The sequence below is a fragment of the Thunnus thynnus genome, chromosome 11 (assembly GCF_963924715.1).
Source record: "Thunnus thynnus chromosome 11, fThuThy2.1, whole genome shotgun sequence".
Taxonomy (NCBI): domain Eukaryota; kingdom Metazoa; phylum Chordata; class Actinopteri; order Scombriformes; family Scombridae; genus Thunnus; species Thunnus thynnus.
The window spans coordinates 8,173,422-8,200,414 of NC_089527.1; the positions used below are offsets into that span (position 1 = coordinate 8,173,422).

At 38.0% G+C, this 26,993-nt stretch overlaps 1 protein-coding gene across 1 annotated transcript in view; it reads left to right on the plus strand.

The window, feature by feature from the left end:
• The window catches only part of calcrla (calcitonin receptor-like a), a 31,996-nt gene extending 11,716 nt beyond the window's left edge, over nt 1-20,280 (plus strand). The window contains exons 2-13 of the mRNA XM_067603031.1: nt 7,787-7,895; nt 8,681-8,834; nt 9,161-9,271; nt 10,183-10,295; nt 11,116-11,207; nt 11,316-11,442; nt 11,767-11,920; nt 12,064-12,124; nt 12,457-12,523; nt 13,291-13,509; nt 14,242-14,283; nt 16,140-20,280. Coding sequence (XP_067459132.1) covers nt 7,821-7,895; nt 8,681-8,834; nt 9,161-9,271; nt 10,183-10,295; nt 11,116-11,207; nt 11,316-11,442; nt 11,767-11,920; nt 12,064-12,124; nt 12,457-12,523; nt 13,291-13,509; nt 14,242-14,283; nt 16,140-16,361 — 1,437 coding nt within the window. The 5' untranslated portion in view covers nt 7,787-7,820 and the 3' untranslated portion in view covers nt 16,362-20,280. The remainder of the gene's footprint in view (nt 1-7,786; nt 7,896-8,680; nt 8,835-9,160; nt 9,272-10,182; nt 10,296-11,115; nt 11,208-11,315; nt 11,443-11,766; nt 11,921-12,063; nt 12,125-12,456; nt 12,524-13,290; nt 13,510-14,241; nt 14,284-16,139) is intronic.
• The last annotated feature ends 6,713 nt before the right edge of the window (nt 20,281-26,993 follow it).

Consider the following 26,993-nt stretch of genomic DNA (forward strand, 5'->3'; position numbering starts at 1 on the left):
ATCTCATCAAATTGATTGGATTGTCATGACCTTTTGTACAGATGTTTTTTTTGGTGAAATGTCTTGACAGCTATTGGATGGATTGCAGGGGAATTTGTCCTTGTATCTTACTAAAGGAATCTACATATGAGAACTACAGTCTGCTGTGGGAATTCAGTATACTGTAAATGTCATTCGGTATATTTATAGGCTTATGTAAATCTAACTGGCCATGAAACTTGACCCTGCGACCAAATATTCCCTGACTCCCACAGTTTACCAAAATGATATAAGACTATAGGTCATTTGAAATTCAACCTAGAAAGCACTTTTGTCCCTTGTTTATAAAGCAAGCACAAGATACTTACCAGTGTACCCCAGCAACCAGCTATGTGTTTGGCTTTCAAAGGTTGATAACTGATTCAAGCAAACATTGCAGCGTGATTGTACGGTATTTAGAAAGCACACAGTATCATTAATGATAGTCTTAGCTTTTAGCACTCTGAGCCTTGAGTCTAATAATAAAAAGCCTTTAATATTACATGGCTGGCACCAGTGTGTTTTAGCTGGAAGCCTTCATCAGGGTGTTGACATTAGATACAAATACAGAAGTAGCACAAGACATGACATGAATGATTGATGAATGAATGATACAGGTGTAAGACAGAAGGTAGAAGGAAGGTGGTGCTACAGAAATCACACCGGAGATCAGTGAGAAGACACTGGTTTAAAACCACCTTCAAATAATGATGGCTTTTTTTGTTGTGAAACTAATGTTCTTACAAGAATCAGGTTTGCTTTATTTGCCTTATATAGTTAGTGTACAGTAATGTATCTTTGTGGCATTAGTAAGGAGAAAAACTGACAACATGAACACCAGTAACAGACATAGTGGAAAAACAGCCTGCAGTTCACATATTGATTGTTAGTGCTTCTGCTTGCAGGGACTTGATTAATTGTCATGGCTTCTCCCCTATCTTGTTAAGCCTGTATCCTGCTATAGAATGAGGCAGTAATGATGTTATAGGCCCTCACCAGCCTAATGGACATCCGAATGTCACTCAACAGAACTTGGAGTATGGGGCGCCGAACATCCTGTGTGCAGAAGGATGTTTATAGCACAGTGCAACATCTCTGCAGGGACAGTGGGAGTAGATAAGTACAGGCTGAGCTCTGGCACTGAGTGAGAAGACAACAGCTGTTATGTATAGGCTGTTTTCCATCGTATCTTTCCGCAATGCTGGCAGATGTAAGAGGTGATCAGCTCTTGCACAAAGTGTACATGACTAACCACTTCTCTGAAACGCTACAGATAATAGTGGACCACCCACAGTTTGCACTACTGGTTTGTAGTTGGATTAAATGAACCTAAAACGATCAATAATAAAGTGCAATGCCTCCATAAAGGTTGCTCTCTTAGCTTTGAACTGCAATAGCCAGGTATGAAAATATTTATTATGTATATGATTATATGTATATGATGACGTTTGTTAATTTATCTTTTATTTCATTATTCAGCTTTAGGCTACGTGTTCTTAAAGGTCCAATAAATAACACTGAGTCTCACTGGATGTCAGCAAACAACTATTTGCTATGTAAGGATATAGTGGAGTAATGTTGACCTGAGCAGTGAATGGAGTCACACTCCCTTTGTGTGTGTTATTATCTGAGCGTCTCTGTTCTTTGTTTTGGTTGTCGCACTGGCCGCGTATGTATGTCAGTGCATATGAGTCCCTCAGTGTCCTCCACGTCCATTTCCAAGATGGCGGCCGCGTCACAAACTTTCTCAAAGTACAGCTAAACAGTACACTAAAATATGTTTCTGAAAGCATTTGAGGCGAGAAATAGGCAATGCAGTAACAGAATCAAGATCCATATTTGATCAACACTGCCTAGTTTGACAATTTGATCTGAGTTTCATGAGTTGTTGGTTTTCTCTTTTTTTTCTGAGATGTTGGTGCTATAGTGCGACATCTAGTGGCTGAAACACTAATCATGTTGCTGTCGATACTACATTGCTACTTCTATAGTAGGAGAAACAAATTATGGGGGACATTTTAATATCAATGAGTTTATGGTTATCAATCTATAAATGTGTGTTTTTTGATGACCAGCATTCATGAGTTTTGACAAAGATTGCAGAAAAAAGTTGAGTTGAGAACTTTGAGATTGTTCCACAGCTGTGTGAACTAACAGCAACAGGTGTGAAGTTTACAACTTTGTTTCAAGAAAATATTTCTAACCTTGTTTCCCAAAAGTGGCTTGTGACGCTTCACACTTTTTAATTACAAAAGTGATCTTTTCTGATTCCTATTTTTTGCAACTTTATGTTTCATTTTAATCAGAACACTGTTTGTTACTCAGGATTTCATGGAAACCCAACCAGAGCTAAAATGCCAATGATAGCGGACTTTGTTGGGTTTTGCTTATAATTTCATGTTTTTTGTTTGTTGTTTCCCACGCTGTTGAACACACATCCTCGATTGTTTGCTAACAGGTAACCCATCTGTACTTAACCCTGCAAGTTACAGCTTATCTTTTGTGGTTTGTCACTTGTCAGTGACATTGCATTTTCGAAACATGCTATAGCTATCTTCTGTGTTTCTATCATAAATAAGGTAATTATGGCAGAGAAATGAACAAAATGTGATGGGAGGAATTCCCACCATAACAAATTGTTTATATTTAGATGGGAGTGGTCAGGGTTTTTTTCTTTTCACTACCACCTTTAGTATCACTTTTGATTAGCATTAAACAGTCTTTTTATATGATATAATGGTAACAAAAGCAATAGTCTAAGAAAATGGGATGCAAAATACACCACAGCAAGTTCTAAGAAAACAATCTCCGAGTTGCATTCAAACAGCTATTGCGAAACGATCCTGTGACGTGTGTTCTGTGTTGCCATTTGACAAGATATATCCTCTGTATCAGTCTGCTAATGTATGAAAAACAGCCCTTGCCAAGAAACAGCTGGGGAACTTGGCAACATAGAGGGCTGTGTGTGCATCTGCGTATGTGTGTATGTGCATTTTTGTGTGTTTGCATGCACACATGTGTGCCAGAGCAGCTGATCTTTTCCTGGCTGTTTCTAATTTGCACATCACCATAATGTTTTACAATCCCACTTTCAGTAAACCCCTCCCCCTCCTCTCCTCTCCCCAGTGCAATGCTTTTTTAATTCTGAGCAGACTTGAGGAGGCACAGGGCCAGTCCCTCTGGTGATTGAGCTGCAGGGAGACTTGTAAGAATCAACTGGGTCAAATCCCTCGGTGATGTACTGACTAATGGCCCTCTGTTCTACCTCTTTGTTTATTCATCAGTGTTGTAAGACTTCACTAAGTTTTGGTCTGTGAAAATAGTTTGTTTTGGCAACTACACAATGAATATTCTATTCAGCCTGCTTTTGGCCTGATAATTTGCATAAATTGCAGCATTAAAAATTATATTATTCAATTCACAAAGAATACTTTGCCATAATAGTATAATTTTCCACTTACATAAAATGTTTTTTTTTTCTTGCCATATTTCTCCACACTTTCTTGAATTATCTAATACAAGTATCAATTTTCAAGTATTGTAACTGTAATATGAAATGCAATTATGTTCTATAAACTGCATTTGTGCATTTGTGCTCTACATAGTTTAAAAAAATATTTTTTCGTTCCAAGCAGTATCATACATGTATTTGTTTCTAAGTTAATTGAATATGATAAAATAATACAGAGGTTTGTTGTTTAGGTTTAGTTTAATATTTAAAATTTAATCGTGACATTCAAATGTGGCATTACAGTTGTTTATAACTGCTACATTGTTATAATAGTGACAAACAACTGGTCATCCATGTTTGACAGTGTTTTTATATTGGACTGATAACATCTAATTCTACTGTTTAGCTTCACAGATTGCTCCACAACTCTGAATCCTGGAGGTCTTAACTCAAAGCTTTTAAGGTGTCAATGCTATGGTTTATTTAAAAGTTAAGCTTTTCAATGCTCTTCGTTTACACTTGACAGCAACTAGCTACTTGCTACTTAAGCCATGTGTCTGAAACTGACGTGAAGCGATAACCTATGTTTTGATTAAAAAAAAAAGACACAGCCAATTCCTTGTTTTTTCATACTTAAAATACAGTGTTTCCTCTACCACAAAACCATCTTTGATCACTGAAATAGTACAAGAAACTGCAATTCACCGGCCAAGATTTCTGTTTTACCATCTCACTAATTTAGTGCCAGCCAAGTATTTGCCAGCAGAAGCTTAAACTTTTTCTTGCTACAGCTTATAAGAGATTGTTAATTATGTAAGTTTTAATTAAAATTGGGTCGATTTCGATTTATTGAACTCTTTCTTATTGCGATTTTGATATAAAAACAATTAATATTTTAGCCCTATTCTATTAGCAGATTCATATTCTAAGCTGTCCCAAGCTGTTACAAAATGACCCTGTTTCTTCTTCTTTCTGTAATTTATCAGTATAAAATCCTTTGTTAAAAATCTTTTCCATGTGAACAGTAAAAAGAAAAAAAAAACTGTGCTTAATGTCCTTCTATCTTGTGAATGCTCACTTCTTAAAGCCCTTTATTTTCCATGTTGTAGTGTTGGTTTAGTTGTTCCATTCCACCAAATTTAATTAGGCTTCAGATGTTGCAAATACAAGTAATGACCTAGTTCTTTAGGGGTTTAAAAGATTTTTATTAAATTTAGCTTCTGAATGAGATGTAATCCACTCCTGCATGCCATGTAGGAGTAGACTGTATGTCATCCTGGGTTCAGGTTCTTTTACTGTCTCTCCCATCCCTCCCATCTCCTTTTTGTTCCGCAGCTGCTTGAAGAAAAAAGCTTGTTATATATTTTCACACTGAAAGCAATGCTGCCACGAGAACCTTGCGTAATGTTTTGTATGAGGTATTCTAACAATGTTAACAACTTGTTCCTGCTTACTCTGGGTGCCAGTATGCAGTAGAACCCTTGGCTTATGCTGTGATACATTTATGGAAAAAATTAGAAATTAAAAATAAAGGACAGAAATTTTAGTACAGGCTACAGAGCAACCAGACAAAAAGCCACCATGTCGGCTTCAAAGACAAACAAAAAAAAAAAACGTTTGACTTTAAGTTGCAGCCTCTGGAGTCTGAACAGGAGGAACTACAGCACTTACTGGTAACTTTGATAGTGAAACAAAAGCTGCAGCAGGCAGACTTAAACAATTTTAAGTACCCAAGCATTAGTACACCCGCTGTTTTGTAAAGCAGATTTGTACATCCTGAGGGATATGTTTCCGTTTGAATTTTGTCTCATCTGCTGTGCAGCAGCCATGACATGAAATCCCAGTGGCCTGCAGCATTGCCTCAAACAATTTTCTGGGATTCTGCTTTGAAGAGACACCAGCATCACCTTCAACAAATGTGTAAAGGAGACGTGGCACACAAAAACACATATTGCATTAAGGAGCATAGTCATAGATTTAAAGTCAGCTGCGCTTACGTGGCTTTTGTCAAAGAACCTGAACTTTCTTAGATCTAAGAGGTTTTCTTGGGCTGGATCCAACTGTTTATTTTGTCAGCTGTGTAGTTCTTTGATCACCAAGCCAAAATACTAGCATTTTGGGTGCATCTAACTCTGAACTGACCTACATGTACGATCAGTGTTAGCTTGCAGACACACATTGCGATTTTGGGGCAGATAATAGTTAAAATTTGGGATTTTGACAGATCAGTTTAAGTTAGACCCATGTCCTTGCTACTCTGAAGCATATGATGTGTTGTGATTAAGGGGGGAATATGCTTTTTGTGATTTTCTGTTACTTTTATACTGTGTTTAGGTCAGATGTCTGTGTTAAACAAAGTCATAGGTCCAAAACTTGAGGTGAACAGGACATAAGTAAAAATACTCCCTGTAAGTCAAAAGCCAGTGCTTCAGCCTACTCTGAACGCTTCATTTGCAATGTTACTTCTACTTCCTCCACATGACGACATCAGATTGTTCCCACATGCTCACAAAGGTTGTTCCATGGGTTTGTTCATGTTGTCCATTTCAGAACAAGAAAAAAGAAGTGAAATCCTACTACTGTGTTTACATAGCCTCCTGAGCTGCCTGAAGTCCAAGCGCAGCATCCAGAAGCTGGCCAATCAGAGTAGAGAGAGCTCATGAGGAATGGAGACTTAAAGAAGCAGGAACTAAAATGGCCTGTGTCAGACAGATGTTTTTGAACCCTAGATCATGCAAAGATATACCAATAGAGCCCCAGAATATAAATATAGATTTGAAAATGTGCATGATACGTCCCCTTTAAGGATTGTAATTGTTCACCTTCTGATCCAGTTGCTGCTTGTTGTTCACATTAAGATTATTTTGAGCAGGTTCGATCCTTTGCAGCTGTAATCGAGACCATTGACCTCACAGTTGTGAGTGTAAGAAAAAACCCTCCAATATGATGTGAGTGAGAGTCTCACAGAAAGTATTATTCTGTAATCCAGGTTTTAATGCAGAGCCAAACCTCAGCTAAATGTCACTTCACTCCTGCAAAGTCCCCTCTTCTACCATGATTTCAAATCACTAACCAATAAGGACTTAGATACCCACATCTCTCTTTCTGGCGCCGATTTGTCCAGATGTGTCCCTTCCCTAAATTTTTTTGCAAAATGTGTTTTTTTCCCTCAGATGTGTATTTCCATTGCAGTGCAATGGCATGCGATTTCAGGTTTTGCCTGGCAACATGACTCTGAGAGTAGTCTACCTGACTTCAGTGTGTTGTCCACTGCATTCATCCACTCAGTCATTTAATATGACCTGATTTCTGACTGTCATGACTGAAATAAAACCAGAAAATCCCACACACCGTTGATCACTTGTACTCACTTTATTAAAGAACTGGTTCATAGTTTTTCAAGTCTGTCTTAAAACAACAGTCAGGTGCCCAAATGAGCATTGAAACATGTTTTTTCTTGCCGTAATCATTCCTCCTGTTCATACTGGCTATTAAAATATCCCCTTCAAATGTGCTTTCAATGTAAGTGATGGGGGCCAAAATCCACAATCCTCCTACTGTGCAAAAGTGTATTTAAAAGTATCTAATATGAAGCTTCAGCTGTCCAAAAGTAGATATCTTTCAACGTTACAGTCTTTTTAGTGCCTCTTTTTGTTACTATAATTCCACCGCAGCTCAACAGGGAAACACAAAGAGGGAATTTGATGCTAAAAAGACTAAATGTAGAAGATATCCACTTGATATGACTAACTCAGACTGCTGAAGCCTCATATAAGCTTCACATCAACTTTTAAATGCATTTTTGCACAAAATGACTGCGTGGACTCTCTGTGGATTTTGGCCTCCATCACTTATATTGAAAGCACATTTGAAGGGGATCTTTTAATAGCCAGTATGAACAGAAGGAATGATAACAGCGAAGAAAACCTCTTTCACTGTTCATATGGGCACCTGACTGTTATTTTAAGTCACACTTGAAAAATTGTGAACTTGCTCTTAATGTTTCTGAAACCAGTACAAGTGACTCATGAGGGCAAGATTTTCTGATTCCTTGTAAATCAAAGGTTTTAAATCCTATGCACCTGTCAGTTAAACTGGCCAAATAAATCTGTGTATGTTGGTGGAAATAAGATGTTATGCGGGCTGTTAAGTGTAGGTTTCAATAATTTTACGGCCTGTTCCCAGGTTAAGTGACGTTGACAGGAACAGTTTTTCACACGATTAAAGCCACTAGTACTTTCATCAACATTGTTTGTTCCGTTTCAAAGAAATTCTTTCGCTTAACAACAGTTTGTAATTATTTATTCTCCATTCCAGATCTGCAGCTGGTAAGTCATCAACCGGCTTTGACATGGCCAAAAGGAAGATGGATAGCATCGGGCGGAACGGGATGGTGGCACTTATACTGCTGTGTAATCTAACAAAGGTAGGACAGCTTGAATGTGTCTAAATTTTACAAAAACTGTAGTCTACCACTCAACTATGACTTGCTTTGACCCATTTAGACTTATTTACTGGATGTCGGTTTTAGTTTATGTTGGACATTTATTAAAGCTTGAAAAATCTGCTTCAGGTTGGTATTTGCTGTCTAAATAAAACATTTGGTCGGCGATATTTCTGCACAGATGTCATATTTTCCATAGAGCACATATGGATTTAATGGACGTTTGTTTATGTTAGACTCCCTTTCCTGGTATTATTAATAGCATACGATGACCATTCTATTTTAATCACAAAATTCAAAATAGGGCACAGACAAAAACTTGCATGCTGAAATGAAGCTGAAGTTTGTTCCAGTCTCACTTGTTGCTAAAATATTACAAGAATACAATGTAAAATTTAAACAAATAAGGAGAAAAAAAAGGAAATATTTCCTTATGAATCTGAACCAAGGTTTTCATATTGGCAAGTCCTTAGGAATTCTGATTTTAAGGTTGTCTCTCATAACTTAATTTTAAACAGAAAACAGACCACAATTAAAAATTCCCAAACCGTTATTAGTCATAAGCATCAAATGTGAAGCTGAAGCAGAGACATTATGAAACACAGTCTTCACTTCTTCTGGATTTCTCTGTAATAACACTCATGTCCAATATAGCCTTTGTGTGACATTGTCCAGGACTCCTGCTCACTAATCTGTCTTGTTTAAAAAAAAAAAAAAAAAAAAAACAATTGAAAAGATTTACTATGTGCCTTTTCTCTCCCTCGCAGATTTTTGTGAAGGCAAGCCTAGAGGTCAATGAAACCCAGCAGCAGCATCCCACCAATGTCTACCATGACATGGGACTCACCAGGAACAAGATAGTTACAGCACAGTTTGAGTGCTATCAAAAGATAATGAAGGACAATACTCACAGCAGACAAGGTAGTTTTTTTTTTTTTTTGAGTTGCATGTTTCTGAACTTCAAAGCAATCTAGGTTGAATGGCAGAAGGAAAACATTAGGTGCAGATTTTAAGCTAATTTTTAGTCTTAATTGTGAAAGTTTTGAAGTAAATAAAAAGTATTTTCTGATATTTCAGTATCTTTATCGCTGGTGCAAATGCAATAAACACATTTCCTCATAATGTTCATATAATTTATAGCCTTGTTATAGTGAACACTGTCTGCATCAGCCTGATTGTGTCCAGATTAAATCATTAAATTATTATCACATAAGTTTTAAATAATTAAAACACCTTTGTGATTTAAGAGCCCATGTGTAATCGCACTTGGGATGGCTGGCTGTGTTGGGACGACACCAAGGCAGGCATCTCCTCAGAGCAGCACTGCCCGGACTACTTCCAGGACTTTGATCCTTCAGGTGAGATCTGCGGCTTACGGCTGATTTAAAAATGCATTTAAACGTATCATTTTTTACAGTGGTACTCCGCAAGAAGTATATGTCAAGCACCAAAAACACTGGGTCCTACAATTCATTAGACCCTCCCTGCCTGGTAAACACCAACATCTTCCAAATCACATCATCAGTTATTTTCCCAGACTTGATAAAGCAATCCTAGCATAATGAAAAGCAACTACAACAAATGACCGTGAAACATAAGACCTCACGGCTACGAGGAAGTACAGACAGAAGCATTTCTATGTGCTGTGTCTATGAATATTGCTTGAAGTGTCTTAAACTGACAAGGCCAAAGATCTCTCTGTCTCTGATGCAGGCTTTTCAGGCTTTTATGAGCATTTATTTAATTGTGTTTCCATGTGTGCAGGGATGTACACCCATGAATGTGTTTATTACAGTAAATACGTTTTAATTTCTAGAAGACTGAGCCAACACTTTAGCACAGCACATCCCTCAACAGGATGTGCAGATGTATAATTAGATTCAGTCCCTCTAATTACTGCTCACAGTAGTTTCATTCATATTAATGTGTTTGTTTAATGGAGTTTTATGACGTAACTTGGAATTTTATGGGGCTCCCGGCAACAACCGTCCAATCTATGATTAAAAAGTCTGGCTGTGTGTCAAAGGTTAACTTTTTATTGACATTAAGTCCAAATGGCACTTGGCCATCAGATTTTACCTACATAGCCCCTAGTTTTCCAGCCTCCTTGCTGCAAAGGACGCAGTGAATACTAAGAAACATCCTCTAAGATTCAGCCTACAGGATTAAGATATTTTTTAAAAAAATCATGCTTTGAAAATCAGCATGCCAAAGCTACCAGTGTACAGGTGTAGTGTGTTGACTCATTTCATATCATTTTTACCTACAGAGATGGTTACAAAGATTTGCACTGAGAGTGGTCATTGGTTCCTGCATCCCGAGAGCAACCGAACATGGACCAACTACACTCGCTGCAATGAACACACCAATGAAGGCAGAGTGGTAGGCAACTTTTCAAAATGGCATTAAATGCATATGAAATATAATGAAATGTGTTAGGATTAGCACTGATTGTATATAGAAAGGCAGCTACTGTATAGTTCATCATCATTTTTTGTGGCTGCAGACTGTTATTTCTCACAGTATGTTTAACTGAATGGCACAACAACGCGATGCTCATGTTGGCTGCACACACAACCACAAATGTCAAGTTTGTCCTGAGGGTTGCGCGAGAAGAGAGACCGTGGAGTAATGAAATCGAACCAAATGGCTCATTCTCTGAGGAGTGTGCTCATGGCAAATATGTAGTAGACATATGTTGTATGTATGTGTAAGTTTTGGCCTGAAGGCAGTGCCAACAGAAAGGTCAAGGGGTCACATCAGAATTCATCATCTGGAGAACAATTATCTAATGCAGGTGGAAGCTTCTCCATTATGGTATACCGTACCTTTGGATGGTTGTATTGATTGAGAAATGTTGATCAGTGAGACGGTGCTGAAAAGGCTTGTGGTCACCAAAATCATTACACAACACCCTCTGGGGACCAAGAATATCCAGTCCAAAAGTATTTCTCCTAACTCACGTTTCCTATTCAGAGTAACTATTCAATGTTTAATCAACTTTAAAAAAAAAAACATGATTTCACTGTCATCCTTACATAAATTCATGATTTACTGTAGGAGTGAAAGACATATGTTCTCTTCAAGAGTGTTTTTATTGAATCATTAAGTTGTATAGAAACACCCTGATGACAGATGCTACAATAACTGTAGTCAGTTTGAGAACCGGATAATCTAATTTGTTTGTCTTGTTTCCTTCCAGACCGCAATGAATCTTTTCTACTTAGCCCTCATCGGACATGGGCTGTCACTGACCTCCCTCTTCATCTCTCTTGGAATATTCTTCCATTTCAAGTGTGTCCGCCAACCTCATTTGAACATGCTTCATAGACAGACAGATATTCCTCGGTTCTTGCATGAATTACTAGACCCTGATGTAATGTATACTTTCTCTTCCTGCAGGAGTTTAAGTTGCCAAAGGATCACTCTTCACAAAAACCTCTTCTTTTCTTTTGTCCTGAACTCTGTGATCACCATTATTTGGTTGACAGCAGTGGCAAACAACCAGGAACTGGTGCAGAGGAATCCAGTGAGTGTTTTTATTGTTTTTTTTTTAATTATTGCTATAATTACTATAATTTCTTTTTACATTTATATCATAGATTTCTCTACTGGTTCAATTTCAGCTATTCCCTTTGTCATCCTAGTTTCAGCACTTAAACATGAATCAGGATAAGCTGCTCCAAGAGCTGCACTCTTGGGGATGAGGGATTTAATTAATTTTTCAATGCTGTAATAGCTACATTGCTTTATCCATTTCACAGAAATGTGAGAATACTGCACAAGGAAATAACAGAAGCAGAGTAAAACATGTCACCAGTCACATTTATTATTCATGTTTTTCTTTCCTCAGACAAGCTGTAAAGTGTCCCAATTCATTCATCTGTACCTGTTTGGCTGCAATTACTTCTGGATGTTGTGTGAGGGAATATACCTGCACACTCTCATCGTGGTGGCTGTGTTTGCTGAGAAGCAGCACCTGATGTGGTACTATCTACTAGGCTGGGGTACGTAAGGGATAATACCTTGACAACACAGTACTTCAAACAATGACACCAATGTAACACAATCGCACGTGCATGTAGGTTTTTAGACTGTAATATCGTACCGCTTAAGCTACAACTGTAACTGATTCACTTTTGTTTTGCAGGTTTCCCTCTCATTCCTGCAACCATACATGCCGTTGCTCGAAGTTACTACTACAACGACAAGTAAGCACTCAAGTGCTCGAGCTATTACAGATATTGCACTTTGCAATTATATAAGAAATACAATAGCTGGATTGACAGTCACACAACAACTGCAATAAATCATAAAAGTTAGGTATATAAATATAAACAGCATGAAATAAATATTGTGTTAAAATTGTGAGATGTAGCTGATTTGGCTAGTTTAATATTTTGTAAATATCTCACACTTTTCAACAAAACATTCAACCTAATTGATTTCTCAGTAAACTTACTGATTTGTATCTTGGCTCAGCTATCATGTGATGCAATACTGTAGTGTAAACTTTTCCCTGTTGTCCTCTTCTGCACTTAAGCTGTTGGATTAGCTCCAAAACATCGCTACTCTACATCATCCACGGTCCCATCTGTGCTGCTCTCTTGGTAAGAAGCTTCAGTCTTTTTTTTTTCCTGACACCAGTCAATTACAGCAAAGTGAATCACATTTCTGTCCATGAATCTATTTGTGGACTGATTTTTTTATTGCGCAATGAGCTACAATAAGCTGCCTTTGTTTTCTTCTATGTGGGGGGCCTGCAGCAGGACACAGTTTCATAGCATGCATAATTATGTTTGTCTTGTGAAATCAATGCATCTGCCCCTCTAAAGATCCACCCACTGGTCCCCAGGCCCATGTTGCATTGTAGGAATTCACCTAATCAGCACACAGAAAAGTGCTGCCTTCAAGACTCTCTAAGGACTAAATGTTCTGCCTCAAACAACCTTTACGATGATTTGTTAAGTTTTCAGGCTCCAAGAAAGGCCTTGGATGTTATTTGCACATAATGGATTCTTTGTTTGAACCTTACTCATAGTGTACAGTTTAGGGAAGAAATTATGTGGCAATTAACTTTTTTATTTTCCTTAAACACAATGACGCTCTCTGGGTCTGTCAAGTGTAATAAATTTAACAGAGCAAATGTTTGAACAGAGCATGTGGCTGAAACATTTACAGTGTTTTATAGAGAATGTCATAAATACGATTTCCTGTAACCATAATGAAAAACCTTACCAATCTTGCCTATATGTGGTACTATTCACTGCACATACTTCCAAGGTTTAAATAAAGCAGATTTAAGTCATTATCGTGACTTTAACCTAATAATAAACAGAATTATTTACAGATTTTCTTTCTGTGCTTTTCCCTCCAGGTCAATTTGTTCTTTTTACTGAACATTGTGCGAGTGCTCATCACCAAACTGAAGGTGACCCATCAAGCAGAGTCTAGTCTCTACATGAAGGCAGTGAGAGCTACCCTCATCCTGGTGCCTCTACTAGGAATTCAGTACGTCCTGCTTCCCTACAAGCCAGAGGGCCGGGTTTCCTCTGAAATATACGACTACATCATGCACATACTAATGCATTACCAGGTGAGACGTGTGTTCTGCATGTTGTAGAATTTGTGTTTTAAACTATAAAGTCGATGGCCATTGTGAAAATCATAGTATCGATTAGTATATATTTTTTTAAAAGTACGTCGACAGCTGTCTAAAGCATTCCTGAAATATATTTTTAGAATGGTGTTCAAAGTTTACTGTAAGTTGCATGCACTACACCTCCCTGAGCACTGTTTGTGAAGTCTCGTTGTCCTCGCAACATGTATATCAATTAATAAAAAACCCAATTACATGTTAGTTGCTCTTTCCTCCAATGCCAGTGAGCCATTTACTGGATATGACAAATTCTGAAATAAACTGTAACCGGGACAAGGACCTCATTATTTGTCTTAGCTTTTAGTAAAAGCCAAACATTCCTGTCAGCCTTTTAGAAACCTTTGTTTATGTTATAACCCAGGGAAGAACAGCAGGAAGGAAAGCATGAATTATCTGAGCTGAAAGGGGCTGAAATCAGTCTGCTGTTGGCTAGGTGTTATCTGATCATCCTGAGCTGTCCCAGCTTGGGCAGTGCAAGGAGAACCTCTTAAGCAACAGGCTCAATCAGCTCACAAAACAGTCGGATCTCTATGTTTTCTCTGCCTCACAGCACCTTAGACCTCAGGATGTCCGCTATAGATAATTGATTGTTGATACTTAAGACTAATCAGTTAGGTTAGGTGTATCTCATCTCTCTTTTTTCTTGTCTTTCATTCATTTGAATTTCAGGGTCTGCTGGTGGCCACCATCTTCTGCTTTTTCAACGGAGAAGTAGGATGCCCTTTTACTAAGTTTTTATAGACCTGCACGCACACACACACACACACACACACACACACACACACACACACACACACATCCACACTTCCCCTTTCAGATCAGGGATAGACAAGGCAACTTCCCCTGCATTCCCCTTCTCTTGACAGGGTCAGTCCTCCAGGGCTTTGCTGGAGGACTAAAGGTTATTTACTTTTGGCAAGCAGTCACGGATTGTACACTGATTGCTATCAATTATTCAGGTGATCGATCTGCATACTAAGCCTGTTGTTGCCTGAACCGAGTGTTTTACAAAAGCTACTTAATTACTTACATAGCACGTAGTAGAGCTTTACTGCTATACAGAAGCTTTACCGCTGTTTCTCGCTATGGATCCTTTTATAATGATACCAAGTTCATTATACACTCAAAGACAGTTAATGTAACGTTGTGTCTATACAAAGGCACATAACATATACAATTTATATTTATTCATAGAGAGCTTTGATCAAAACAAGGAGTATTTATAGCGTGAAGAGACATATTAAAGACTTGTGATCAAAAACACAAAAAAGCTTCAAATGCATGATTTTAATAGGAGTTTGTTTTATATTTTGTAAAAAAAAAAATGTAAAAAAAAAAAATACAGCGTGGTAAGAGCATTCAATTAAAAAATGAGAGAACAAACACATTTTTAAAGCAACAGCTCAACATTTTGGGAAATGTACTTTTTTTTTCTTTCTGAGAGTAAGATGAGAACATTAATATCAGTCTCATGTCTGTGTGTTGACTAGCCTAGCTTAGCATAAAGACTGGAAGTAGGGGAAACATCTAGCCCGCTTATGTTTACAGTTTTAAATATGCCTGCCAGCACCTCTAAAGCTCACTTATTAAAACAGAAGGCTGGTGATTATCTATATTTTTCTTATTGTCAGCAAATCTCATGTGTAGAGCCAAACCAACAATAAATAGATCCTGCTTACAAGTATCTTGTGTGTCTAAAATCTGATACATCTTATTCCTCTGTGCGGTAGACCTCGTTTCTTTTTTTACCCAAAAACTATTATAAACACATCGATGAGCCACACCGCTACTGGGTGACATGTTCCTTCACCACAAATATTTTGGTCACGGTGGTTTGATTACAAACGGGCTCCAAAGACTAATAACAGCGATTACATTTTCAGTTTCTGGAGAGTAGTTCCATGTAAGATAAACACCACTGCTCATGCATACAGTGTGGTAATCTGTTTAACCTGTACATAAACAGAAATGTTAAAAACAACAATTGGTGTTTTCAGAAGGAGTGCTGAAACTATTTCTTGATTAACAATAGTTTATCCAGCCGCCCTGCACTGCAGCTCTACTGCAAAGGAGGTTGCCAGATATGCTCTGTGCAAGTATGATGGTGCTGCATCCATACTGTGACAAAATGACACCAGGAAGCTGCTGACAGTCACTGCACTTCTTGTTGTTTGCAGAGAAATGGTTCCAGCACATAACTCCCTCTAAAAGCCCAAATAGTTTACTTTACTCTTTCTGTTGGAATTAAACAAACATGATACATCATGTTAATTACTGAGCTTTAGAGGTGTTTGGGGGCTTTTTTGTCTTAGAACAGAGCCAAACTAGCTATTTCTCCCTGCTTCAAGTCATTATGCTAAATTAAGCTAACCACATCCCAACCTCAGCTCCATAGTTAAATCACAAACATGAAAGTGGTATCAATCTTCTCATGTAATTCTTCAAAATGAAACCAATGAGCTTTTTTTATTATAAATTTTCCTATAAATGCACAAATTGTAATTCTGTATCATCTAATGTTTCATGAGCTGTCCCATTAATATCTGAACTGTGGTTTCTTTGATCAGGTCCAAGCAGTTTTGAGGAGGCACTGGAACCAGTATCATATCCAGTTCGGCAGCAGCGTAGGGAACCACTCAGACGCCCTGCGCTCAGCCTCCTACACAGCTTCCTCCATCACCGAGGTACAGGGCTGCTACAGCATCGACAGCCACACAGAACACATGAACGGCAAGGGTTGCCATGACGCAGACGCCTCCATCTTAAAATCAGACAGCCCCTTTGCCTGACGACAGCACTCTTCCCAAGCTCTGTCCAACCCACACACACCCCCCATCCCCCCTTAAAAACTGCAGCACATTTGGAGCTCCGTGGCAACCAGGAAACCAGGGACTGAGAACTCAACCCCTCTTATAGATATGATGTGGGAAGCAATACTTAAGGAGAAGGATTGTGCACCCACCTGAAGGAAATTGACACCTCTCTGTCACATGACATAGACCCTTTAACCGTACTGTGAGGTGAGCTCGATAAAACTATTCCTGCGCTGTTTTGTCTACAATTTAAAACTGAACTGCTTCACTTGGACTAAGCCGATGCATTCTGATAATCACGATATTGTTGCGATCTTTCTGCCTAGCAAAATTGTTTTTAAATGGATGAATATTAACTGTTTGACTATCCTTCTGGGATCATGTCGTGCACAAAAAGCCTTTGGTTACACTGTAAATTCTTTTGACATGGTTAGTGCCAAACCAAGAAATCCTTGCCTGCCTCATATATTATTATTTTTTTCTTCAATACAGAATCATAACGGAGATAGGAGTCCTCACAGGTGCATAATAATATATTAAAACTATATTATATCTTTCACATATTAAACTTAATTTATCTGAACATATTATTGTTGATAAAAGGAAAATTAGATAAATACCATACAGTATTTATTAAAGTTTTTTTTTTTCAAAGTTAGCAAATTAAGTACCAATATTACTTGTTGCCAGCTTCACATAAACTTTCAAAGCATTTCTTGTTTTTTTTTAGTATTTGTCTAATTTACAGAGTCGTACCGTTAGCCCACAGGCTACATATTTACATGATTTCAATGTTTGAGTGTTTGGGTTTGAATGTTTCAGTGACAACACCATAATCTTATCACCGAGTAGCCATCATGAAATCCCATGTTCCCTAATATCTGCTCATTACACTTGAATGTAAGTTTGAAGACTTGGCTCTGTTCAGTATAAATACATCACATTCCCATTCACTGCTGTCTTTAGCCTTACTCTTCTCAAATGATTTAAATATAATATTGATCCATATACCCATTCCCAGGTGTTCAGACTGAAAACAGCACTGTGTTAAAAAAAAAAAAAAAAAAACCCACGGGGCTGCGTTGGTGTGGGCGTGTTGCTACAAGTCGATGGTCAGTTTGAGTGATACATCCTTTAGCTTTGAAGGATAGGTTCAGGTTTTATCAGCATGCTATATTATATGTACGTTGGGAGAATTATTGGTCATTGTCATCATTCTTTCTGTTCATAATGGCTGTGAAGCTTTCCCTTCGTAAAGTGTGATGCTCAATTGAAGCTAATTACAGCTTTAGCCAAACCAACCCAAGCTTATATCTTCATGCTAGCACTTACAATAAACCTGCTAGCTTTTAGGTTTGTTGCCACGGTTTTGTCTAGGCAGCAACAAACCTACATGCAACTGACACGACTCAGCAAAGAAACACTGTCCAGGGGAAAAAAAAAGGAATTTTGTACAACAATGACCTTAGATTTAGAGGAAGTCGACTCAATTCCGCAAACTCAGAATGCGTAGCTCAGCTTCAGCTGAACTTTAGAAGGCATTTTTCACTGAATGATGACTGTAGACTTTGTCTCCAATCTTTTACAGTTACATTATGTTACAATATGATACGTTAAGTTACGTTAGCATTAAGAGATGCTAGCTAGATAACACATAGATAATTATTACAGCAACCAATAACTCTCTTAACGTACATGGCATGTGAGTATTGTATTAAGATAAACTCTGATCCTATTCTTCACAGTTTATCAGACACCAAGACACCATAAAAAACAGGTTTATAATACTGTGAGGACATATTTCACAACTCTGAATCAGTTATTACTGTGACAATCATTTGATCCTCTGTCTCGACAATTGCGGGGTAGGCTGACGCAGTGTGTTTTTTATTTATTTTACCTTTATTTTTACCAGGAAGTCCCATTGAGATCAAAAAATCTCTTTTACAAGAGAGACCTGGTCAATGGTCAAGGTAGCAGCCGTACAAAATCACATCATATACAAAAATTCACAATAAAACAGACGAACAGCTATTAAACACAGTGACCTCTCGAGAAAAAAAAACAACCACATGCCTTCATCACCACATTTTTGTGTTGTCAGATGACAGGAAAAGGTTGAGTCAGGTTTAACTTTTTTGCCAGATGATCCTTGGTTTTTAAATTTTTTTGCTGAGGCCCTCTGCTCCAGCACCTCCTGCAACAACGCAGTCAGTGCTGCGCTTTTTCACACAGTGAAAAGTCTGAACACAGCCTTATTCAGAAGTACAAGAGATGAGATTTTCACATCTCACAAGAAGCTGTGCAAAAAATACAGAAAAAACAGCATTCTTTGTAAAGCATTTAGAGGCTGTATCCAAACCTTATCAATAATCATTGCACTTTTTTTAAAAGTTATGCTGTCAATTCATCGACCTAACTCATTTATTATATTTTCTTCATTTTAGAACATTTTTAACACATTGTCCATAATGCTGGGAACATTAGTCACGATCAGCTGATGTAAATATTTTTGTAATCTAGCATTTCTGAAAAGAGGACTAGTCTTGAGTGTGTGTGATTGAGTGAGTACATGATTTATATATACAGTATTTATGAGTACATTATACTCAGAGGCATTCAACCATGAAGCGACCGTCTTATGTGACAGCGTGTGGGACGTTGATAAAGAAGTTGTTTGTTCTAGTTCTGTGTTTTAAAAAAGGGAGGGGTGGGAAATGGGCTAGAGTTACTAACTAGAGCTTTCAACAAGCTATTTTATCTGTCTGCCTGTATTATTTGCCATCTTGCTTGTTAGATTCTGTCACCTTTCTATTTTGCCTGTATTTGAAAAGTGAAGAAAGAAAAGTACCATCTTGTGTGTAAGTTAAGTCATGTCATATCATCAGACATAAATATGTTTCATGAAACAAATAATTACTTCAACCTTCCAAAGCGAGAGCATGTTTCCTTTACAATTTAAATTAAGAGTATGAAAAACAGAAGTGTACATCCTGTGTCACAATTTTCCTTGTGCCCCCCCCCTCTATTTTCTTTATATACAGTAACTCTGTGAATTAGGTGGTTTACCTATATGTGCAGATTTTCAGATACATGGTCCAAAGTTACCACTTTCCAACAAAATGTGCATCATTTATCTTTAGTGTATGAGTCACTCCTTACACTACTGGCTATTTATTTTTCATAACTTTCGAATGTTTCCATCTTCTCAACAGTCCTCAATACATATGTGATAATTGTGGTGACATGCACTTGATTCTGCGCACAACAGGAAAAGTGACATATTTTTAAAAAACTATGAAAAAGTATTCTTGGCTGCCCGTGTTTGAAGGAAAGGGTTAATTTCAGTCACAGGAATATAGTCAGCGTTATTCTAAGCAACAGGTATCATATTAGATCACATATCAGATCAGTATGAGAGTTTTTCCATTTAACCATAAACTATACAGCCTGCATTTATGGCTGTCAGAGTACTGCTTTTTACAGCAAGTGATTTATGTACAATGACACCATTAAGACGTCTTCATAAATCAAGTCATTTACTGTGTAGTGATGCATCATAATCATTTATTAAGATAATTTAATCACAACCGTGGTAAAGCCAGAGACATCTGGCAAATGTAATAACTCCTGTGTACCATTTAAGTTGTGTATTTATGTGTGAATTTTATTTTCATATGACTCTCCAAAGGGTATGTGAAGTCCCCTGTGACACTTTGGTAACATTGTTGTAAAGTAGTATGACAAAGCATTGAGGACAATGTCTGTAGTTTTTGTTTATACTGTACTGTATTTAACTTTGGTAGTCTTGACACATTGACTCCACACTGCTGTTTGAATGTAACTGGTTGTGTTTTATTCTCTGGATGTGAAAAACATATATATTTACGTACAATGTCTCTTTTTTTTATTATTTCACTGAATTAGAAAATGTTGCTATTTTGTGTGTATCTGCATACTAATACAGTATAGCACAGCACAAGCCCTCAGCTCTAGTTGTTTTTATTTTTATATTCTAGTTTTGTTTTTTTCTTTGCATTTGGTCTCTGTGAAAGAAAATCTTAGTGACATACAATCAAGGTGCATAACCACTTTATTACACATAGTAATAGAGCACAACTCATAATTTCACTTGATATCAAAATGTCATTTCCAGTGGTGGTCAGGTTATTAAAGGTCTTGTGCATCCTCAGTCTTCAACCACGCAAGTACAGCTGCAACGATTAGTCAATTCATCAACTGGTCAATCAACAGAAAATTAATCTGCAAATATTTTGATAATCGATAATGTCATTTAAGTCATTTTTCAGGCGAGCATACCAAACATTTGACAGTTCTAGCTGCTCACGTGGGAGAATTGGCTGCTTTTCCTTGACTTACCTTGTAGTAAATTCAGTATCTTGGGGTTTTGGACTGTTGCTGGGACAAGAGCATCACATTGGGCTCCAGAAAAAAATTTCACTGGCATTTTTCACTGTTTTATGATGTTTCACAGACTAAACAATGTATCAATTAATTTATATGCTCCCATCTATATTCGTTGAGTTTAAGTCAAGTATGCCAAATCTTTAAAAGCACTACGTAACTGATTTGACACCTCTGTGGCTCTGTAGTGAGGCGTTAATGAGAAACATCTGCTCTAAACATTGGCAAATAGTTCCAATAGTAACTGTCCAAAAGAACAAAGAACAAACTTTCTCTTCCTTAGAAGAGTGTCAAAACATTTTACTACAGATGTTGTGGAATATACTGTGTAAAATACACAGTCATGGCCCGGGACAACATAGATTTCGCACAATTTTCCATGTGTTTTTAATCATCAGAAGGATGGAGTTTCTCATGTATATAAATTGATTATGGTGTGTTATTATACACATGGGAATTTGATTTCTGATCACTTAAGAAACATCAATACTACTTAATAAGTACAATAATACTATAATAAATCATATGCTGCTCTGAAATTATTAATTATTCATAGATTTGAAATAAGAGTGGCCCTAATGGAATATTTACCAATGAAATATTATTTATGAGATCATGAAATACACTGATGCAGAACTACTAGATTATGCCTCCATCGCAGAATTTGTTATTGTGTACATTACCAACACATCCCAAAGCTCCATGAACTCTGCATTGACATACGTGCACAGTCACAAACAGATTCAAATGATCTTTTGTGATTGTTTTAAAGCAGATACTGGGGGGAAAAAAGAAAATCCACCAGTACGGAGACAGCCGAGCTCCAATTTAATGTTGAGTCGTGTCTCCACAAGAATGTGTTTGTACTGTTATTACACCAGCTGCTCTCATGAGTTCAATAGTTCATTCACGACTCTCTAACTGTTGTCTGTAGAACAACACAAAGCTAAAGACACATTTCCACCACCAGCCCCCTCTGTATCCCACTTTGTCCAATTATAACTCCCTGTACCACTCATTTACTACCGCTCCATTGCCTCCAACCAGTCTGAGCTGACATATGGAATTTCTTATCTAGCTTTTCAGCATGTGGCAACGACAGCGGGTAGATCTAAGTTACAACATGTCACCTTAGAAAAAGTTTTAAAAAATGTAAGATTTTCACTCAGTGATGAAAATGGTTGAGGCATACATTTCCTGTAGTTCTATGTGAACAGGCATTTCATGTCTTTTCCTCTGCTGCTGGTGGCTTGTCTCCCTCTTGCGTGACCTGAATAAGTAAGACTGCACACCACTAACTGGTAAATAGTGAGGAGAGGCTGCTTCAGGGCGCTGTCGCCTGCACTTAGCCTCAAAAGCAGTGATACATTTCTACACTGCAAAATGTGCAACATGGGGGCTATTGCATTGTTCTCGCATTAACGCTTTTTGACTGGAGTGAAACTGTATTTTTTCCAAGGAGAGATAAACAGTAAACACAGTTTAGATGTAAATAAGTGCAGAAGAAATTAATTATATGAAATGAAAGGTGTTTAAAGGTGTTTTCAGCCAGAACGCAAAGCAGATTTCCAGCTTTGTGCAGTCTGTGTTTATTCGCTCCGAATAGCCAATATTCCGACTGGACAGATGTTAGCTGTATTAAGCTAGCAACGTAGCCTATGCACCAAACATGTGGACTGAGTTTGCACATTTGCACATCTGGGTGTCTCAGAACTCACCAGGAACTCAATTTTCTGTTGTTTTCCTCAAGTGTCTCTCCATTTTTCTCATCTCTACAGTTATGAAGTTTGAAGTTTTTTCATGTATTCCACAATATTAACTGTCAACTAAACATGTTCCTCCACTTTTTGGTTGATTTTCTATGCCTCAAGGTGGCCAAAGACTTAAATATATTACTGCTGCTGTGCCGAGCTTCATATCAGTTACATTTAAAACTTTATTTATTTGGTCCTCCATCAATGAATCAGGGGAGATACAGTCAAGATAAGTGGATTTCCCCGACCTGTTTCTTTCACTACCAGTGGGCCGAGTGTGAGGCATTTCTTAAATCCTGATTCCCTAAAGACAGGCTTTTGATTCACAATGCAGTCCTGATTTTACAGCCTTTATATCCACCAAAGAAGTAGACAATTCCACCTGCATGGACGCTTATTGGCTTAAACTGAGCTCTGTTGAAATCATCAATGAGTCAAGCACATGCACATCCCCCATCCCCAAAGGGACCGCAATGGAAATAAGCCTCTGGGCTTTATTGTGTTATCCGGACTTTTCCTTTTATATAAGCACTCAATGCCATGGCAGAGTTGGTGTTTTTAAAAATCAAATTGTCACATAAAACCAATCGATCAATCAACGCAGACTTGAGGAATTAATTTGGTGACAAGGAAATGAGTTGGAATTCTATTTCAGTTAAAGAAAAGATAAAACTTCTGCAACTGCCAGTATCTCATTAGACCAAAATTCAGTGCAGTCATATGATATGTTGCATTCCTTACAGTGCCTGGATACAGTATTACTGCACAAGCTTCCCTTTAAGGTAAAAATGCCCCCCCCCCCCCCCCCCCCCCCCCCCCACACACACACTAAGGAATGCAAATGTTTGATTCATTTCAACACAACAATGTAGTCTCAACCCAAACTGCAACACACCGAAAAATCACCACAGGACGAGAAGGCGCCAGCGCGTGTGCTTGTTTCTATCTAATCACCCCCATCTTGCACCCCTCCATGACAGCAGAGGAAATGGGGACGAAGGGAGGTCTCTAGCGTAATGAAAAGATTTACCCTGCCTTGTACTGATAGCTGCTGTTGTGTATATCTAGGAGAACAGCCAGCTTCACTGGAAAGACACTGAGAGAGATTGTTTACCTTTCGGGAAATTACTATCTACAGGTCAGACAAGCCGGCTTTTAAAAAAAATGTAGCCTAAGCACAGGGCAGATCTGTGTCAGGGAATGAGGTTTAATTGTTACTCCATAGATCTTTTATCAGTTATCTTGTCCTACAAGTGTAAGTGTAAATTATCATTTCTGGCAACTTGGCTCCAATGTCCACTTATTTATTGCACCAGTTGATGCAATAAATAAAAAGTGGACATTAGATTCCTGCAGTGTGCGAGCTGTTTATTTGTTTATTTCTACATTTGGTCCTGCCCTCTTTTGTTTGGATGTGCATCCATACTCCTATTTTGTTCATTTCTGAACTGTTTTTTTTACATTCACATTTTGGTGTGGACTAGCTCTCTCTTTCCATCTCTTTCTCTATTTGGCCACATCGTTCTGCTGCTTCCTCTTAGATTTATCATCCATCCATGTATCTTTCCATCCATCCATCTAGTCATCGACCAGATTTTTGAGTCTCTACTGGGGTCAGGGTCACAGTGGCAACAGACTAGTGAAGCAGCCTAAACATCCTTTTCCCCAGCAGCTTCCTCCAGCCCCTTATGTGGGATCCCATAGTTGTCATATTTTTCTTAAAGCTATTATATGTCTGACATGGTGCTCATTAATACATGTCTGAAGAGCACATTAGTTAATCATATCCAAATTTAATGATTTCATACATGTCTCTTTACAACTGAACACTTGCTATTTATAACATCACAGTCTGTCTGATGGTGTAAATGCAAGTTGTAACTCAGGGGAATCTTTCCCATTGCTATGGGAACGTGGCATTATCCTCTGTTTAATGCCCATTTTGGGACATCTTCAGACTCAGCTCTATGTTTCATCAGTGCAGTGTTTTGTCAGCCTTAACTGTTGTTTGACAGCTTGAGTCAGAGATTCAGCTGTGTTTTAGGCTTTGAACATGACCATGGTAACATGCAAACATGTTTATTTACTTACGCCTTTCAAACAATCCAACTTTGTTTGCTTGCTTTTTACCCACAATAGAAATGGGGCTCCAGGGACATAAACATAGGCTGATTGGTTTTTATATTGCTTTGGTCCAGATTAAAATATATACTAGATGGATTGCGATGAAATTTGGTACAGACATGCATTATCCCCAGAGGATGAATCCTAATGACTTTGGTGATCCCTTGGCTTTCCTTCTAGCACTCCCAGCAGGCTGAATTTTTTGGGGGGTAGATTACAATTTCTTGACTCTATATCTATCTCTAACTATTGGATGGATTTCCATGATCTCTGAGAGATCCATGTTCCCCACAAAATGTATTGTAATAACTTGGTGATCCCCTAACTTACTGGTCCAAATGTTAAGTTGTAAGATATTTCGGTTTATGACCAAATACCCACAAAACTAATGACATTCCTAAAGGCAGTGTTGTTGTCTTTAGTGCTTTTTTAACATACTAAAATGTTAAACTAAGATGGTGACCATGGTAAACAACCTGTTAAAACATCAGCATTTTAATGTTACCATGCTGACCTTAGCATTTTGCTTAAATCATTGCCTGGTTGCTAGTGTGGTGCTACTGTTTTAAAGTGCTGTGATGTAAGTACAAGCACAAATAGTGGGTTTCTTACAAATATTTGTTTCATACAAATATTTTAAAAATTATTTGTTTTCGGGAAGAAAAAAAAAAGTCAAATACCAGCGCACAGGTCGGTTACATCTCTATCTCAGTCTCTTTCCTGTGCTCCGCTGTTACGTTTATCAGCAGGTCTCAACGAAGGGAATCACATCCACCTACAGGACGCGCATTTCCTAATTTGGACATCACTCCTGGAGCTACTGACACTTTAACTTTCTAAAATTAAAAGCGTAATAAAAACAAAAACAAAAACAGGATTTTTAAGCCTCTTTCCCCTTTTATTTGAATACAAAGACAAATAATTTTGCTGTCTCAACAAATACAGATACAAATACAAATACTGGGCCCTCTGTATAACCCTATCTGTTAGGTCAGCCTGTTTTACTGCAGCTCACTGCCACTGTCTGCCTGTGAGATCTCATAATCTGTACTGACATCCATGGTTCAATATCACTACATAAATTTTATGACCTTATGTACAAAAATCTAAACTATAAATAAAATCTGCTGGTTGGCCTCCAGTGGAAATGCTAGGTTTTCCTCAAGGCAATGTTTGCTTTGGATTATGCTTGTGTGGTTGTGTTCATTTGAGGAATAGTATCAACAATAAAACTATAAAAGTATCATGTTTACCCCACTGTTTTGAATAGAATGGTTTAATCCACAGTCGCTTTGAAGAAGACGCTATCTGGGTAATTTGAGTTATTACTTGAGCAACATAATGTACTAGGAAATTGAGCCTGACTTTGTCTGACCTCTTCTCAGCACTCTTTCTCTCCTCTCTGTCTATCTCTCCATCTTTCTCTAAACCCTCACAAACTTTTCTTTATTTCACATAGCTTCCCAGCAGGGGCCTCCTCGGGATCACAGCTTGGACAGGTGCAGATATTTGAGAGTCTTGCGGTTGCTTTTCTCTCTCTCTCTGACCGTGTGTGGGGTGAGGGGTTCACCAAGCTTTCCCATTCCTTGGGAAACACCCAAGGCTTTACACTGCCTCACCATTTCACATCTTGGAAACCAATGTCTTTTGTCCAAGAGGACTCAATAGAGCCTGTGATGATCATTAAATAATAACAGAGGTAAATTAAGAAAATAAAGAACATTATGGGCAAAATTGCTATTTAATAAAAAAAAAAAAAAGAAGTCTGTCATTGGGCTGAGCTGACTACCAGAGGGGCCCTGCTCCTACTGGTCCAGAGCCTGCTGCTGGCTGGAGAGGAGGTCAAATAATGTGACCCTGTGAGTGGAGGAGGCCAGTAAGAGAAGAAGAGGACATGTTATTGAGAGCTGTGTCTTTGGTGAGAAGTAACTTGAACTGAATTCTTCTGTCAGAGGAGGGGTGGATGAGAGAGAGAGAGAGGGAGAGAGAGAGAGCAGGAGTAGGTGAGCAAACAAGCAGCAGAGCGCTTATTATTTTTTAGGATTTTAGGAGGTTGTGACACAGAGGATAGTGTTGCAGTTGTTGAGATTTAAAGTGATAAATGCATTGCAACCTGGGTGGGCTGAGGTGTAAAAAGGCTACTATCCAATATATAACACAGTGTCAGTAAAACCATAACCACATGGACACTTGAGAAACCTGTTGCTTTACAATATTTACAGAAACGCTATATTTTGACATTGCTGTTTACCCAAATGCAAAAAGCTGAGAAGCTCTGGTAGGTGATCACATACTAATCTGCTGT